A 15466-nucleotide genomic window follows, 5' to 3' on the forward strand; every position below is an offset into this window, starting at 1 on the left:
CTACAACACACAATATACAAAGAAACCAACAACGGAGACCACAGTGCGAATACAATTACCATTAATACAGGGACTGCCGCAGAAGATGAACAATATAATGAAACCGTACAACCGTGAAATAGTATATAGGCCATGTAATCAAATCAGAAGAGTGTTTAACAAATTGAAAGCACCAACACCCAAAACCAAAAAATCACAAGTCGTGTATAGTATACCATGCAAGGACTGTGATAAACAGTACACAGGACAAACTTCACAAAGACTAAAAGACAGACTAAACGCACATAAATACACGAAGAACGCTACCAAAGCTCTTAATAAACATAAGAACACAAGCAAACATGAGTTCAATTACAAAGACACAAAAATTTTGGGAATCGAACCTCAAAAAAAAACGTAGAGAAATATTAGAAATGATCCATATACAAATAAATAGTGGAAATGTAGTAAACGACAAACAAGACACGAAAAACCTAAATCATATATATATGCCATTGTTGCGAAGACCATCAAATGAAAGAAGAAGACAAGACTCTGGTGACATACAAAACAATGACATGGTTGACAAGACAATACCCAACAGAAGGAGCGACTAGAAACAGCATTGAAATCCAACGTAGCCACATTGTGCACAATTTTTAATTGACATTGACAGCACAGAAAGAGACTCTGACACGACAGAGACAGAGTCTGACCATTGCAACCCGCTGTCAGATAGACGTCAAACTAAAATTGTGGACGACAAATCTGGATGTAGTGTATGTAAACATAACACATAATTTTGAATATTATTTTACTTTTAGTTATTATAAGTACATTGCAATAGCATTATTTTTGTTTTAAAGCTAGTGGTGTTATTTCTAATGATTCTTCCGCTAAGAGTGTTAGATTTACGTTGGTAATGGTAAAGAAAGTTCAATAACTTGGGCAAGTTGCACAGTATTTTAGCAGGAAATGCCCTTCTCTTGTTATGTTGTTGGATGTGGAGGCCGAAGAAACAGAGACAGTGTTAGTTTTTTCGTATTCCCGAAGAAATTCTCTATTTCAGCACAAGGAGCTTCATATAAATGACTTGGCAAGAATACAACAAAAATGTTTGGACGTTATTATTAAGAGCTGACTCATACTTGTTATATTTTCAAATTCATTATATTTATGCTGATTATTTTCTCACTAGTTATATTTTGATACTATTAATATTTTGTACTGATATTTTCATACAGTTCCCATCAGTGGCGGCCCGTCAGGGTCGGCAGTGCCGACCCAAAATTTCGCGAGCAGCAAAAATGTGAATTCTCACTTGTGTAAAATAATAATGTATTAGAAATTCTCCAAATATTACATAGGTCTCAATAAATTTTATAAAAATACGAGAGACCGACGCGCAGAGAGGTTAGTACAAAACAACGTATGTCGTTGCCATGAAAATTAACAAATCACAAGACCAGCCCTTGAGTGTGTGTGGTTTTTTTCATGGCCAGTTGTATGTTGCGTCTTCACCTTCTGCTCTATTTATTCTCGCACCTCGGAAAAAACTAAAAATGTGGTTCATCATAAGGTACTACAATGAGAGAATTTTTGAAACATTGAAAACAAAAAGTTAAATTAATATGCACAACAATAATGTTACGCTTCAATAAAGTTGAGTCTTTTCATGTAAATAAAAATGTACATACCTTTTGCAATGTAATTAAATTATTTGTATATTTTGTATCTACTTTAATTTCGCCTAATATATCTCCTACTTGAAAAAATACCAATGGTTAGTTAATACAACTTTATGTATCTCTGAGGCGAAACAAAGTTCGCCGGGCTAGCTAGTTATATATATATTAAGATAAGATAAGATTAAGAAGATTTGAATAATTCGAAAATTCGAATAAATTCGAATATTCGAAAAAAGCATGAAACGAATATTCGAATTGACTCATCCCGAAAATTCTGAGCCCTAGTCTGTAGCCGGTTTCTCACTGACGTCTACTATGGCAGCATCATTATTTGATGCGGGATACGGCTTTATCTTCAACCTACGATATCTTCTAAAGTATTCATATAAATCAAATTATGTAAAGGGCAATTTTGTTCTTTATCAAATAATTGTGATGAATAGCTTATTTATTTGAACCAGGATCGATACCGTATTCATAAAAACATCCTCTGAAATAAGGCAATATTTTGGTAAAAATTTTATTACATTTAGGCCCAGTTTCACAATATATGGTTAACCCAAAGTTATGTAGTGACCAGTGGTTAAATCAAAAATTCTGTTTCACAAAGTGTGGTTTATCGTTTGACCTAAAGTAAACTTGTGGTTGACTTAACCCCGAAAATTTCATGAGTTAACTATGAGTTGCCTGGACATAGAAGTTTCGTGGCGTATGCTTTTCTGCATAGATAAAATATTTTGAGTTCTGTCAGAGACAAGTCAGCATTTCTTCGGGAATACTGGTTAGGAAGCGTTTCACATTTATTGGGTGTTTATTAGTTATTATTTACGATTATCGTGGACGATTATGATGAATACTCATGGTAGTGATGAGGAAACAGTGAGGCCCAGAAGATTTGGAGCTAGGTGGAATTATTTTGAGTAATATGTCGACCTGGATTTCTTCTGTAGATTCAGAAACACAGTGGAAAGGAAGGCAGTTGGAAGCGAAGAATCTCAGCTCCTTCAATGAAAATATTAAAAGTATAGATGCAATGATGATGATTGAGTCCACAGTTTTTTTACATAACATATCTTGTAATGAAAATGAAGGACAACCTCCTTCATGAGGAGAAGAAGAAGCAATGAATTCATATCAAAATGTTGCTGTGCCCCCTATAGGGGATCAAGAATTATTGTCAAATAATGGAACTAGAAGAACTAGATTGAATCTTATGAATAGTTATTGTGCAAATATGTTGAATTAGAGTGGTGAAATTTGAATTTTTGAATTAGATCAAAGCATCTCAATTCAAACTCAAATAATCAATAAAAATAGGCTTTTGAAGAATTGTTGAGGAAAACACCTAGATAGATATAAATTATTTAAGGAACTTGTTATAAATGCAAAACTCAATTTTGTTTGAATTTTTCAATAAAGTAATAATTTCTATTGGTCCAGCACAGTTGCACTGTTTTTTCTTATTTCGCACAAGAAAAAACGAACGCTTCAGCTTCACTTAAATCAAAATCCAAACGAAAAATAACCTTTAGGCAATTATGAAACTCATATCAGCACAGAACATCAAACATTCGTACGGTGCTCATACGTTTTATTCGTTTTCTGTCATACTCATAAGAATTTCTATATTCTTAAGTTATTGTTTCACAGAAATACGAAATGTCAGTAATAAATAACCCAAAAGTAGATCTATCGTACACGAAAAACATTACCAACCTTCAGAAAAAATTTTTAACCGATGGTCAAAAAACCATCACTCGTTTTTTTGTTGTGAAACGAGCATATTTTTAAACCTTGGGTTAACTCAAAGGTAGTGGTTAATAAACCACTTCTGGTTACCAATGATTGTGAAACTGGGCCTTAAAGGGTTTTTTTCAGTTAACCTTGAGAGATAGACATATGCTCTCGCGGACTTTTTTGTAGAACTGTTGAAGAGCCACATTTTTGTCATACATTGTATCAATGTAAGTCATCAGGTTTTCGCAGCGTACGCAACAATAGCTTGAAAATTGCAAATTTTCGTACATTTTTGGAATTTTTGTAGATGTCTGAATTTTTTTCAGTGAAAAATATAGCATATGCCACTCGGAAATGATGAAGCATTCTGAGAGTGAAAAAATTTCTGAAATCGGTCCAGTAGTTTTTGAATTAACTAACAAAAATATAAAATTTTCCCCTTTAAAGTATAAAATTTCCAAGAAAAATATTTTCCAGTGGACTAAATTGTGATTCTAAACCATCCTCGAGTTCACTGGAATATACACAAAAAATTTCATCAAAATCGGCCCAGCCGTTTAGGAGGCGTTGTGTGACAAAGCCACGAACAGAAGAATTATATATATTAAGATTAGGTATATGATATCTTATATCAATGGAATATGGAATTTCTTTGAAATACGCTGTTTCAATTTAAATCCCTGCTCGGTCCGTAGACAAAATACGCTCATCTCCAATCGGGCTATGAAGACAGCGCCGCAGATGCCTTCTCTAGCGACCGAGTGACCGACCGTTCGTTCTGATCATTCAGGTACGGCATGCCGAATCTGCATTGTAAACATATCGAAGGAGCGCTAATATCAATGAGTCAAATTGCTTCAAACTTTAATAATTTTTGTTGGAATTTCATTCGGATAACAATTAAAATTAGATAAGCCTCTCATTTAATGTTTTTTCCGCCAATATCCGATAGTTTCAGTTTCACATAACAAATTACAAGAGATCGCTGTTATTTGAAACGAATTTTTATCGTATTTGTTAATTTTTATAGACGTGAGTGTCGAATATATAATACTAATGAAATTCCGACAATTTTTTAAGAACTTTTCAAAGAATAAAGACCAAAACTATGATGAAAGTTGATATTGTTGGCTCAATACTTCGCACGGTGTAGGACATGTAGGTCCGGCAGGCAGCGACCCTGTCGACCCTAGAATGCCTCTCTTCGGTAACTCGAAGAATGATCGTTCGGGATATCTCGATTCTATCGTTTGCGCTCGAGGTGATGTTGATTTCTCGCAATTCTCAATTTCGTTAGAGTGCACTTTTGTTTGTTTTTCCAATTTTATTTTATAGATAAGCATTTTTAGAGTATTTTTATTTGTTATATATATTTTCGGTTCTTATTTTCATATTTGTTCCGAAATTATGTTTATTTTTCAAGCGGTATGCAGGGCTAAAATAGTTATTTCTCAATCATTTTTTATTTTCCGGATAATCTTCAGAGATTATTGAAACAGAAACAAAAATTTTGGTGAAACTCCACTATGAAAAACTAATGATTTCATTATATTAATTTTTGTTGTTTTTAGATGTAATGTATACTGAAGAAGGCATACGCCGAAAAGTTTATACAGAATAAATGAATAATACAAAAGTAATCCTAACCTAGATACCCAACCTTTCAGAGCTGAATATTTTTTTCCTTAAATAACATTGATTCCTTTTTTCAGGTAGATTTGGAGGGTGATGTGTTGTATTCGGTTCCCAGAGAGTTATGGCTTCTTATAGATCATTTGTATAAATATGGACTAGGAGTGAAGGATTTGTTCGAGTCTAATAGTACTCAAGAGAATTTTGTGAAACTAAGGGATTGGTTGGACTTTGGTTCATCAGAACCAATTCGTATCCTTTTCATAAAAATGTTCATAAAACAAACTGATATTTTTCACATTCTTTAAGTTATTGATATATTAACTAGTTTTGAATAATATCTGTAGCCTAATGACCTAATCAGTTCAAAATAATAATTAACCGAGAATCTTTCACATATTATAAAGTGTGTCCATTTGTAAAGGTACCGCCCTTAATATTTCGACCCCCATGCAAAATCTGGAAAAATGCAAAAAGAGATAAACTTCGATTCGTGGGGGACATTCTATACACTTGGTTTCAATGAGTTTGTATGAATCCTGTGAGCGTGATGACAGCAATCACTCAAATCATGAATGGGAAGGAAGAGTCAAGTATATGGCATTTTTGAAAAGTCAATTGACTTATCTTTAAAACCCGACCTCCTTTCTCATTTAAGATTTTAGGCTTGTTCGGAATTTGATTGAGTTCATACTTGGATGGGAAAACGCACTGGTTATGAGTTGTTTGAACATGCGTGCAACCAAACTTTGCGTCAATGCCCTCCTACTTTTCCAATTACAGTATGATATTTTCCAAAAATTTCTCATTTAGTAACAACTTTCCTTAATTGTATTCCAGCTGTCTCTGTTGAAACGGTAGCAGAATCGTTACTCATATTCTTATCTTACACGAAAGAACCTGTGATTCCTTTTCATCTACATGACGCCGCAATAGCTGCTTCTAGTAACTATCAGAACTGCAAAAATGTGAGTGTTAATTTTGATATTTGAAGACGGATCCTGACATAGGCACAACACGGTGCAAACACAATGCTTTGGAGTAGATCTAAACTGCATAAGGTGTTTTCAAGGCGACTAAATATTATCACCCCATGTTGTTGAAACTGTTGCGCTCGTGTATATGTCTGGATCAGGCAATAGTTCAAAGTCGTAAATTTTGATTAATAATACAATAATCTAATCCCATTCACATCATGCAACTACTTAAAATTCAGAGGGGTCCAACTATCATTTTCTACATACACATCTCTTTTTAGTTGATTTTCAGTAGTGTTTAACTAATTATGTTCAATGATTTTATCTCTTTAAATGAAGCGATAACATTACTCCCTCTTGTATGGGCGTCGCTAGGGGGCGCAGAGGGTGGCAGCTGTCCCCATAGTGGCACCACTCATTCAAAAATTATTCATTATTCAAGTCACAAGGCGGTGTTCAGGAGGCAACGCTGGCGACGCCCTAACCCTCTTGGAATTTTTTACTTGCTTTCCGAAGTGGCTACATATGAAGTGCTGCCCAAAAGAATAGATTTATTCCTCAATAACATTTGACCTTTCAAATTCTTAACTTAAAAACGCATGGTATTCAAATTCATCAATTCATTTACGTTTGATAGTGCTAAATTAGTTTTTCTTTTAACGTCGAAAAATGAAAAACAGATACAGACACAGAATCTGGATGGTAATTGTAATAAGGAACCTTTTGTTACCTCAGAAGTTGGTATTTTATAACCAATTCTTGCTGTAAAATGTTGGCAACAGCATCACGTCTATTCTTTTACTCCGTGCCTGCGAACTTCTGGCACTTCCTTCCTTGTAGGAATCACTTGATCTTGGATGGCAATGATGAATCCTCTTATCTCGGGAAACAACTTTCCGGAAGTCAACCAGTAGTTCCACGCAGATATGTCGGCATAAACGTTGACCTCGTTCTGGTATCTCCCATGTAAAGGTTTTCCAATCAGTTTCAGCATTTTGCTTTCTGCAGAGTGTTCGACGATTTCTATATGAGCCTGTTGTAGCTTTAACGTTGTAGAATTCTCGGCATGATAAACTGCTTGTTGATCAAGTTCTGATGAAGTAGCCTTGTTCAGGAAATATTCTCGTAGTCCTTCAATTTACTGGGACAAATCAATAATTCCTCGACCCCCAAGATGTCGTGGTAGCTCTGTTCGTTCTATTGAGCTTTTAGGGTGATGTTTATGATGTTTCGTCAGCATTATTCTTATTTTTCTCTGTAGGGCTGCTAAATCGGTGCTGGTAGGTATTAATCGTTTTTATCAGATTCTTGCTGTTCAGACCAGTTTTTATTATCCTTCTCAATCTTCTAGTGATCTCGTCAGCTTATTCTTTCTTTATCTGGCTCTGATTGATCTTCTACCCTGTTTGATCCCTGGATACGTGTCTCCCTCCTTTAATGCTTCGATCTGGCATCTTGAGTTCGAACGTATCATCCAGTGGCAGCTCGTAAGGGACGGCAGGGTTGGCAGTGTTGAATTTCAGTTCGATAGTTCAGATAGGAATTGATATTTCTATTGTCAATTCGGCAAAGTGTGATATCAATTTCCCAAAAACTGTTGGATCAATTCGAGCCAAATCTTGAAACTGTACATAGTGTTTGAATTGAGATCCACATGTTGAATTTTAGTTCTATAGTTTAGATAGGAATTGAGATTTCAGCTGTCGATTCGAAAAAGTATGATTTCAATTCCTAAGGAATTATTGAATCAATCCAAGCCAAACCTTGAAACTATACATGGTTTTCGAATTGAGATGCATATGTCGAATTTCAGTACGTTGCTTCTGATTCGCAATTCTTGACCCGCGCCCTTTTCAATGTCAGCCAATCTGTGTTATGAATAAAATGTTGTTTTCGTTTCTTTGTCGCGTAAATGGTAAGTCGATAACTGTTTTGATCGTTTACTCTAGAGAAGTTATTTTTTTCACGCGAGCAAAATGGTCAAAAATCAGGTAGAAGAATTTTTTGCTTCTTGTGAAATTCTGGACGTGGTAACCTTGTAAGTCCTCACGATCATATCAAGAGCCATCGTTGGGGTATGGAATCGAATGCTTTTTTGTAGTCTTCATATGCAGCGTAAAGATTCCTTCGTTTAAAAATCTATTATTAGTTATCCTCGGCTGTCTTACGCATCCTTTCTGTTATGTAGCGATGATGTTATTCCTTTCACAATGGTTATAAATGCGGTTTGAAATGCACGATGTGAATGATTTATACAGCGTGTCGCTGAGGTCGCTGCCAATTAAGTCGTTCAATTTCCGTGTTGCGGTAACTCTCAAGTTGAGAGAAAAATGGACTGTATTAAATTTTGAAAGTAAAGTAAAAAAAACAAAGAAAAAGAAAAATGCACTAGATAAACTCACCGTCGATCTTCTACCATACACCTGAGAGATCTGTGGGAATTCAGCAGTTGATGAATCTTTCTTCTGTGTGAAAAATCTCACAATTCGTAGTCCATGAAATACTATCCAGCGTTTGATAGCGGTACTAATTTTAGCAAAATATAATGTTCTATCCTAGCGGTTGCTCATAAACATCAAATTTCAAGAAGAGAGCAAAATCGCAATTAATTTTTTATCCATAATGTGCACACAAGGCGTTTTTGATATGCCTCGTAACTGTCGTTCATGTGAGCTGTCTATTGATTGAATTTTCATTCATAATAAATTAAAAACTAAAACTCAATATTACGACAACATTTCTTGCCCACCAAAAATGCCATAGCATTTTTTTAAACTAATTTTTTAACTCCCAGAAATAAAAATTCGATAATGAAGCTGTGCATACTACTGTGCAAAAGGAAATTTGACTGCATGGAAGAATTGCACGTTCCTTCAGTAATTTCTAAAAGGATGGTGCTGCAAAGATGACGATTAATAAATGCAAAACTAGATCGGAAAACTTAGATAAAACTTGATCTAGGTTTGAAACAAATCATTACCTAATAATCCTTAATGATAATTCTGATGAGGTAAAGAACTCTAGTTATATTTTGGATAAAGTTTTTGAAGAAACGAAGATATATTTGGATCTCAAGGCAGAGTTCAAGACATTTTCGGATTCATTAATGAAACATGATACTATACAGGGTATTACAAAGGGTGTTTCCGCTGTTAACTGCCAAAAAAAGATTTCGAAAGGTTGCCACGTATTGCTACACCCAAGTCTCTCAGTGGGAATCCTTTAGAGATTTATTTACATCACTAGTAATAAAAAAGCCAAATATCTCAAATGTTATTAAACTTCATCATTTGACAACTAGTTTAGAAGTTGATGCCGCAAGAACTATCAGCTCTTTTGCCATAACACGGAACGGAAAATTTCGATATTGCTTGGAGAAAGATATGGAAACGAACGATAATTGGTAAATTCGCATATGCAGGCTATTTTTACTATTAAAGGTATGGAAACAAAATTATCTTCTGAGTTGAAACGTCGGATTTCATCCTTAAATACACCGTTGTCTGCTTTGAGATCGCTAGGTCGACCTGTTGATCATTGGGATGATTTTCTTGTTCACTACATAATTTCTTTGTTGGATTCTGAAACTCGTAAACAGTGGGGAAGACATTAGAGTGCTGTTGATGGTTCGTCGGAACCTCCAACATTCGAATAATTGAGCATTTTTGTAGAAAGTCAGTTGGTTATGTTAGAGGCTTTAGAGGAAGCCAACAATAGAAATTCTCATAAATTTGTCACCCCAAACCAAAAAAATTCCTTTTCATCTCTGCCAGCAGCTAATTTGCCCTCTGCAAATTATCGTTCTAATAAATGTTTACTATGCGGTGCTGATCACTTTTTCTTTTTTGAGTGGGCTCAATCATGAAAACTCATCAAGTCCATCTCTATGGCATGAAGCAAACGCTCCGGACGAAACCGAAGTTTACGAGCAAAATGCTCATTTTGCCGTGAATTCGTCTGCCAATGTTAGTAAGGTAACCCACACGGTTTTGCTGGCAACTGCTGTCGTAAAAGTAATTTCTGACATGGGTAAAGTAGGTTTGGTGCGGGCTTTGATCGATCAAGGCTCACAGTCTTCATTCATAACTGAATCATTGTTACAAAGATTGAATCTAAGGTATGAAAGAGTTTATATTCCCATAAAAGGAATTTGTGCTAAGAAAAACTATACTTGCAGGAAAATGGTTAATATTTCGTTGAAACCCAGATTTTATTTTGACTTCTGTGTTGAGGTTAAGGCTTTCGTTCTCCCCAAAATAACTAACATATTCACCTCGCTTGAATACTGATCTCAGCGACTATGATCATATTCGAAATTTGAATCTGGCAGATCCCAGATTCGACTCAAACGGTTCTATCGAATTAGTATTAGGCGCATCCGTATATGCTGAGATTCTTCAGGGGACAATCATTCGTGGAAAGGTTGATGAACCTATTGCAATAAGTACTAGTCTAGGATGGCTATTGTTTGGAAGCGTGGGCACTGTAATGAACTTCAGTTTGCCTTCGATTCTACACGTTTCAGAACATGAAGACATAAATGATTTATTGCAAAAATTTTGAACACAGGAAGAAATTTCTCCAGAAACCCTTCCTACGTCAAATGAAGCTAACAGCGAGAATCATTTCCTTACAACACATTCACGAGATTCATTGGGTAGATATATGGTCCGATTGCCTTTCAAACCGAAAATCCGAGTGGTTTAGAGTTTCCTGGTTCTTTCGAATTCGCGAAGAGAAAGCTTCTCAGTCTGGAAAAGAGGTTCGAGAGCAATTTCGTTTTCAAGAGATTATATATTGATTTTATGGTAGATTATGCGAAATCCGGTCATATGAGAGAAGTTAAAATCAATGAAGTTGAAAAGGTAAAATATTTCTTGCCTCATCATAATTTTATGGCGTTTTGATCCTTCAGAAGAGATTAAAATATGGTTGCTAGAAACGGTTACTTATGGATTAATATTTAGTCCATATTTGGCAATTCGTATTACTCGAAAATTGGCTGAGGACGAATATCAAAACTTTCCAATGGGTGCGGAAATATTAAAGAGTGAAATGTACATGGATGATGCCATGATTCATGTGGTTATACTTTGGAAGAAGCAATTGATTGATTGATAAATTGAACTCATTTTTATTTGCAAAGTGGGTGGCTTCGAGTTGCATAAATGGGTGGCGAATGATGCTTGATTGCTTGAAAATTGGTCTGTACCTCATGTCTAGGATGATACAGGTTTAAACTTTAGTGTGTTAGGTCTTAAATGGAATGCCTGTGCTGATTATTTTCATTTCGATATTCAAACGCCTTCTATTAACTACGATGAGATTTTCATGACCAAAAGATTTGTTCTATCCAAAATTGCTGAATTGTTTGTTCCATTGGGTTGGAGAGCTCCAGTCATAATCAATTTCAAAATATTCATTCAGAAACTTTGGTTGAGCATGTTCGATTGGGACGAAGAGTTGTCTTCTGACTAAGCTAAACAATTCATTGAATGCTTCAATGATCTGAGGTGTATCAAAGAAGTGAAGATTAATAGATGGTTGGTCTGCAGGCCTGGAGCAATATCTTATGAAATTCCGAGAGCTGGCAACGAAAATCGGCAAGAGTTTTGTAATGACTTATAATTCAATATGATTTAGTATTGAGGGTGTACATTAGTCCACTCTCAAGGTCGGGTAGTGGAACACCCAGCGGCGACGCGCTTCGATGTAGGTCTGTCCCAGAACAGATTTAGTGAATTCCTTCGAGGACCGTGGCGAAACCTGCACTCATCACCATTCCTACAATAGCCTGTCTGATGGAAGTAGCACTCCACAGTTTTTCTAGGCTCCTTGGTTTGCTTCGGGTTAAAATTGCATACTAGGATCCGTATACCAGTCTTCTGAAATACCACCTCCAGCATGCTTCGCACAACCCGCCAATTAAGCTGGTCCAGTCCGCAACCGAGCATGGAACAGCTAATTTCCTAACTTCAAAGCGTTAAAGGTCTTCTTTCAAGCTATGTAGTGCCGTCCATAGATTCTGATAGGTTGATATCCTGTAAACTACATCATTTATCCTCTTAATTACTTCATACGGTCCCTCTCATTGTCTCTGCAGCTTCGGAGAAAAACCTTTCCTCCTTTGTGGATTATGTAGCCACACCAGATCTCCAGCGGTGAATCTACCTTCAATTGCCTTGATGTCGTAGCGCATTTTCATTCGGTCACTTGCCTGCTGTATTTTATTGCGCACCTTGTCATGAATGTAATCCAGCTTGTTCCTTAATTTACTAACGTAGTCCTCTCCAGCTACGTCTTCTCCAGGCTTACATCCAAACTCTGAGTCGCAAGGCAGGCTTATTTCTCGGCCGAACATTATACTGAATGGAGTTTCCTTGACAGATTCTTGAACCGAAGATCTATAAGCCATGGTGTAAATGGGATGTAAATATTCATCCCAGTCCAGCTGTTGATCAGAAACTACATTGGCTAGATGTTTTCCCATGGTCCGATTCATTCGTTCGACCATGCCGTCTGATTGTGGATGAAGAGGTGTAGTCCTTGTTTTGTGAATCCCCAATTTCCTGCACACTTCTTGGAATAACTTCGATTCAAAATTTCGGCCTTGATCACAATGAAACTCTAGAGGTATTCTAAATCTGCAGATGAATTCTTTGACCAGTTTATCAGCTACCGTATTTGCCTCTTCATAAGGAATACCGTAGTCTTCCACCCATTTTGTGGAATAGTCCATCGCTACCAAAATGTACTTGTTTCCATGGTCTGTTTCGGGAAAGGGGCCAGCGATGTCGATAGCTACTCGTTTCATGGGGGATCCGACGTTATATTGCTTCAATGGTGCTTTTCCTTTCCCTTAAGGTCCGTTAGCAGCTGCAAAAACCTTGCATCTTTTCACCAATCTTCAACGCCCTTCTTACAATTTAGCCAATAAAATCGCTGCCTGACTTTTTTCAACGTCTTAGTTATCCCGAAGTTCCATTATGTAGTCTGGTCAGAATGTCTGTAACACGGCTCTTCGGCACAATCAACTGAAGTCTCTGCTCTGTTCCATCTTCATTTTCCCAACAACGTTTCATCAATCTTCAACTTTTCCCATTGTGCCCAATACGACTTTATATTCTGGCTCAGTCTGGATACTTCTTCCCAAGTAGGTCGTCTACCGCTCTTCTTCCAACTCAGAATTACTTTCAAGTCGTTATCTTCCTCTTGTGCTCTTTGAATTTCTTCAGGTAGCCAGTCATCTTCGGTTACGGTGGTCCGCCTTAAATCGATCTTTTCTTCCAGGCGCGAACAATGGCTGGAATTATGGGGACACTCAGTGGTTTTGGTCGAGCCATTGTCTACCACAGCTACTCCTTTCAGTTTCCCAGCTGTAGCTCTTTCAAATTCTGGACGATTTTGCGTGAAATGCCTCCTTTTGTTGGAGTTCCAGCACACAGCATCCTTTTTCCCAGCAAGCAATATTCTGCGGACTTCTTCTCTGACAATCTCCTCAATATATCGTTCTGTTTCTTGCTCTTGTCTTACATTCTTTTCAAGGAATCTATCAATTTGGCATGATGTTCAATTATTCCTGCCATTTCTTCAAATTTCCCATTAACTTCATCATAAACTTTGTCAAACTTTTCATCAACTTCGCCAAATTTTTCATTCACTATAAGTATCAAACTTCTCGTCTACTTTATCAAATTTTTCATTTATGATTTCCAGTTTCTTATCCAGTTCATCTGTAAGTTGACCCACCACATCATTACAAGTTACTTCAATCTGGTCCATTTTCTCATTTAATTTTCGAGAATTTTCTTCCATTTTCTCGTTCATCTTACTCAAAAAGTCCATTACCGCTAAAGTCTCCATCGCGTTCTGTACTTCTGTAGTCTTGTGGTCACTGGCATGAACTCCAAATAACCGAAAATATTTATTTAATTCGAGCGATGTTGGACCTCATACTTGACACCAATGTAACGTTTTCTTCGCTTGATTAAAACGTCCGACTGATTAAAATTATTTATTTACACTTAATACACTTATAACTCACAAACTATCTATGTCACTACTATTTATTTCCACTCGTATTTATTTCCATAGTCGCTTGCACTGTGAACTATAACTGTACTTCCCGTGCCATTCGCGATTGTTCCAAAAGGAAAATGAGACAACAGACATGAAATTAAATTTATATTACCTAATTCATCTAGAAAAACTGAAACGACCAATAATCAATTTACCTGAAATAAGACATATTATAGTTTACTCGTGTTTCTTCCTCATACCTCAAGTGTAGTTTAAGGATGCGCTAATGATTGGTAGTGTATTTGTATTTTTTTAAGCTAATATGAAGTAACTAAAGCAAGTGTAAGTGAAATAAACTAAAAATAGAAGAATTCTTCTGTTTGTCTTAAATATATCCACTACTTCTTCGGCATCAATTTCTATTCCATAATGAATATTCATATAGCCAAACCGTTAAGTCTGTTTACACTCGTAGTGTTGCGCAAATAATTTTTTAATCTCCTTAGGCTTGAGAAAGTCCTTTCTGGTGCAGAAGTGGAAACAGGTATAGTAGCCAGAATTTGTATCAATGTGTAAATATTTGGAAACAGTGTTTGATCGCACTCATCTAGGCATTCCAGACTAGATTTTGGGGTAGGGAAGGTTCTTGACATCGCTGTTTTCCACACTTTAAATTCTGCTTCAACCACAGATGTATTGCTTTCGGGAAGCACTGACGAATACATGCAAATCGCTTCTTCAATTCGAGAACAGACAGCAAAATTTGAAGGTAACACACCAGACAATGCTGTTACTACATTCCGGTGTTTCTTGAACCTTTCACCCAATTGTTGAACTGTATGGTCAAGAAATGGGATGAACATATTTATTTTATAATAGGAACAAATATCTAGTGCAAGTGTGTTAGATCGGTTTAACTGTCTTCCGACGATACGTGGCATTCGCAGTTCACCGCCATTTTCTTCCAGTAAAACTTTTGCTTCTTCATAGAGTTGTAGATTTTCGTCGTCGGCTTTGCTTCTCAGTAATTTTAAGGCATTTACAACATCATCGACATGGTTAAAAGCTGTGATGAGGTCGGTATTAATTGTCTGCAATTGTTTCGATAGCTACAAGGTGTAGCTCATGCCTTTTTGGAGAATCACCAAACACCCCACAAAATCCGAAGATCGAATTGTGTTGAGCATTTGGGTGACATGTTGCTATGATTCTTTATTATGATTTGATTGGAGTTCTTCGAGACCGTTCACAATTGCCTAATAAATTTCCCTTAATCTTATAATAGCTTCATGTTTGTGGACCCACCGTGTTTCACACATAGAGAGCAGGTTTTTCTGGTGATCGACGGGAAGAAGCTCTGAATTTTTTTTTAATACCGCAGTGCGTTGAGCAGAATGTCTAAAGTAGGAACCAACAGACTGCACAATGCCAACA

At 36.4% G+C, this 15466-nt stretch overlaps 1 protein-coding gene across 3 annotated transcripts in view; it reads left to right on the forward strand.

The window, feature by feature from the left end:
* The window catches only part of LOC123314480 (inositol polyphosphate 5-phosphatase OCRL), a 118565-nt gene that overhangs the window by 74754 nt on the left and 28345 nt on the right, over window positions 1-15466 (forward strand). For all 3 annotated transcript variants that reach the window (XM_044899789.1, XM_044899790.1, XM_044899791.1), the window contains exons 14-15: window positions 5117-5288; window positions 5877-6004. In XM_044899789.1, coding sequence (XP_044755724.1) covers window positions 5117-5288; window positions 5877-6004 — 300 coding nt within the window. The remainder of the gene's footprint in view (window positions 1-5116; window positions 5289-5876; window positions 6005-15466) is intronic.

Source organism: Coccinella septempunctata, chromosome 5, assembly GCF_907165205.1.
Source record: "Coccinella septempunctata chromosome 5, icCocSept1.1, whole genome shotgun sequence".
Classification (NCBI taxonomy): domain Eukaryota; kingdom Metazoa; phylum Arthropoda; class Insecta; order Coleoptera; family Coccinellidae; genus Coccinella; species Coccinella septempunctata.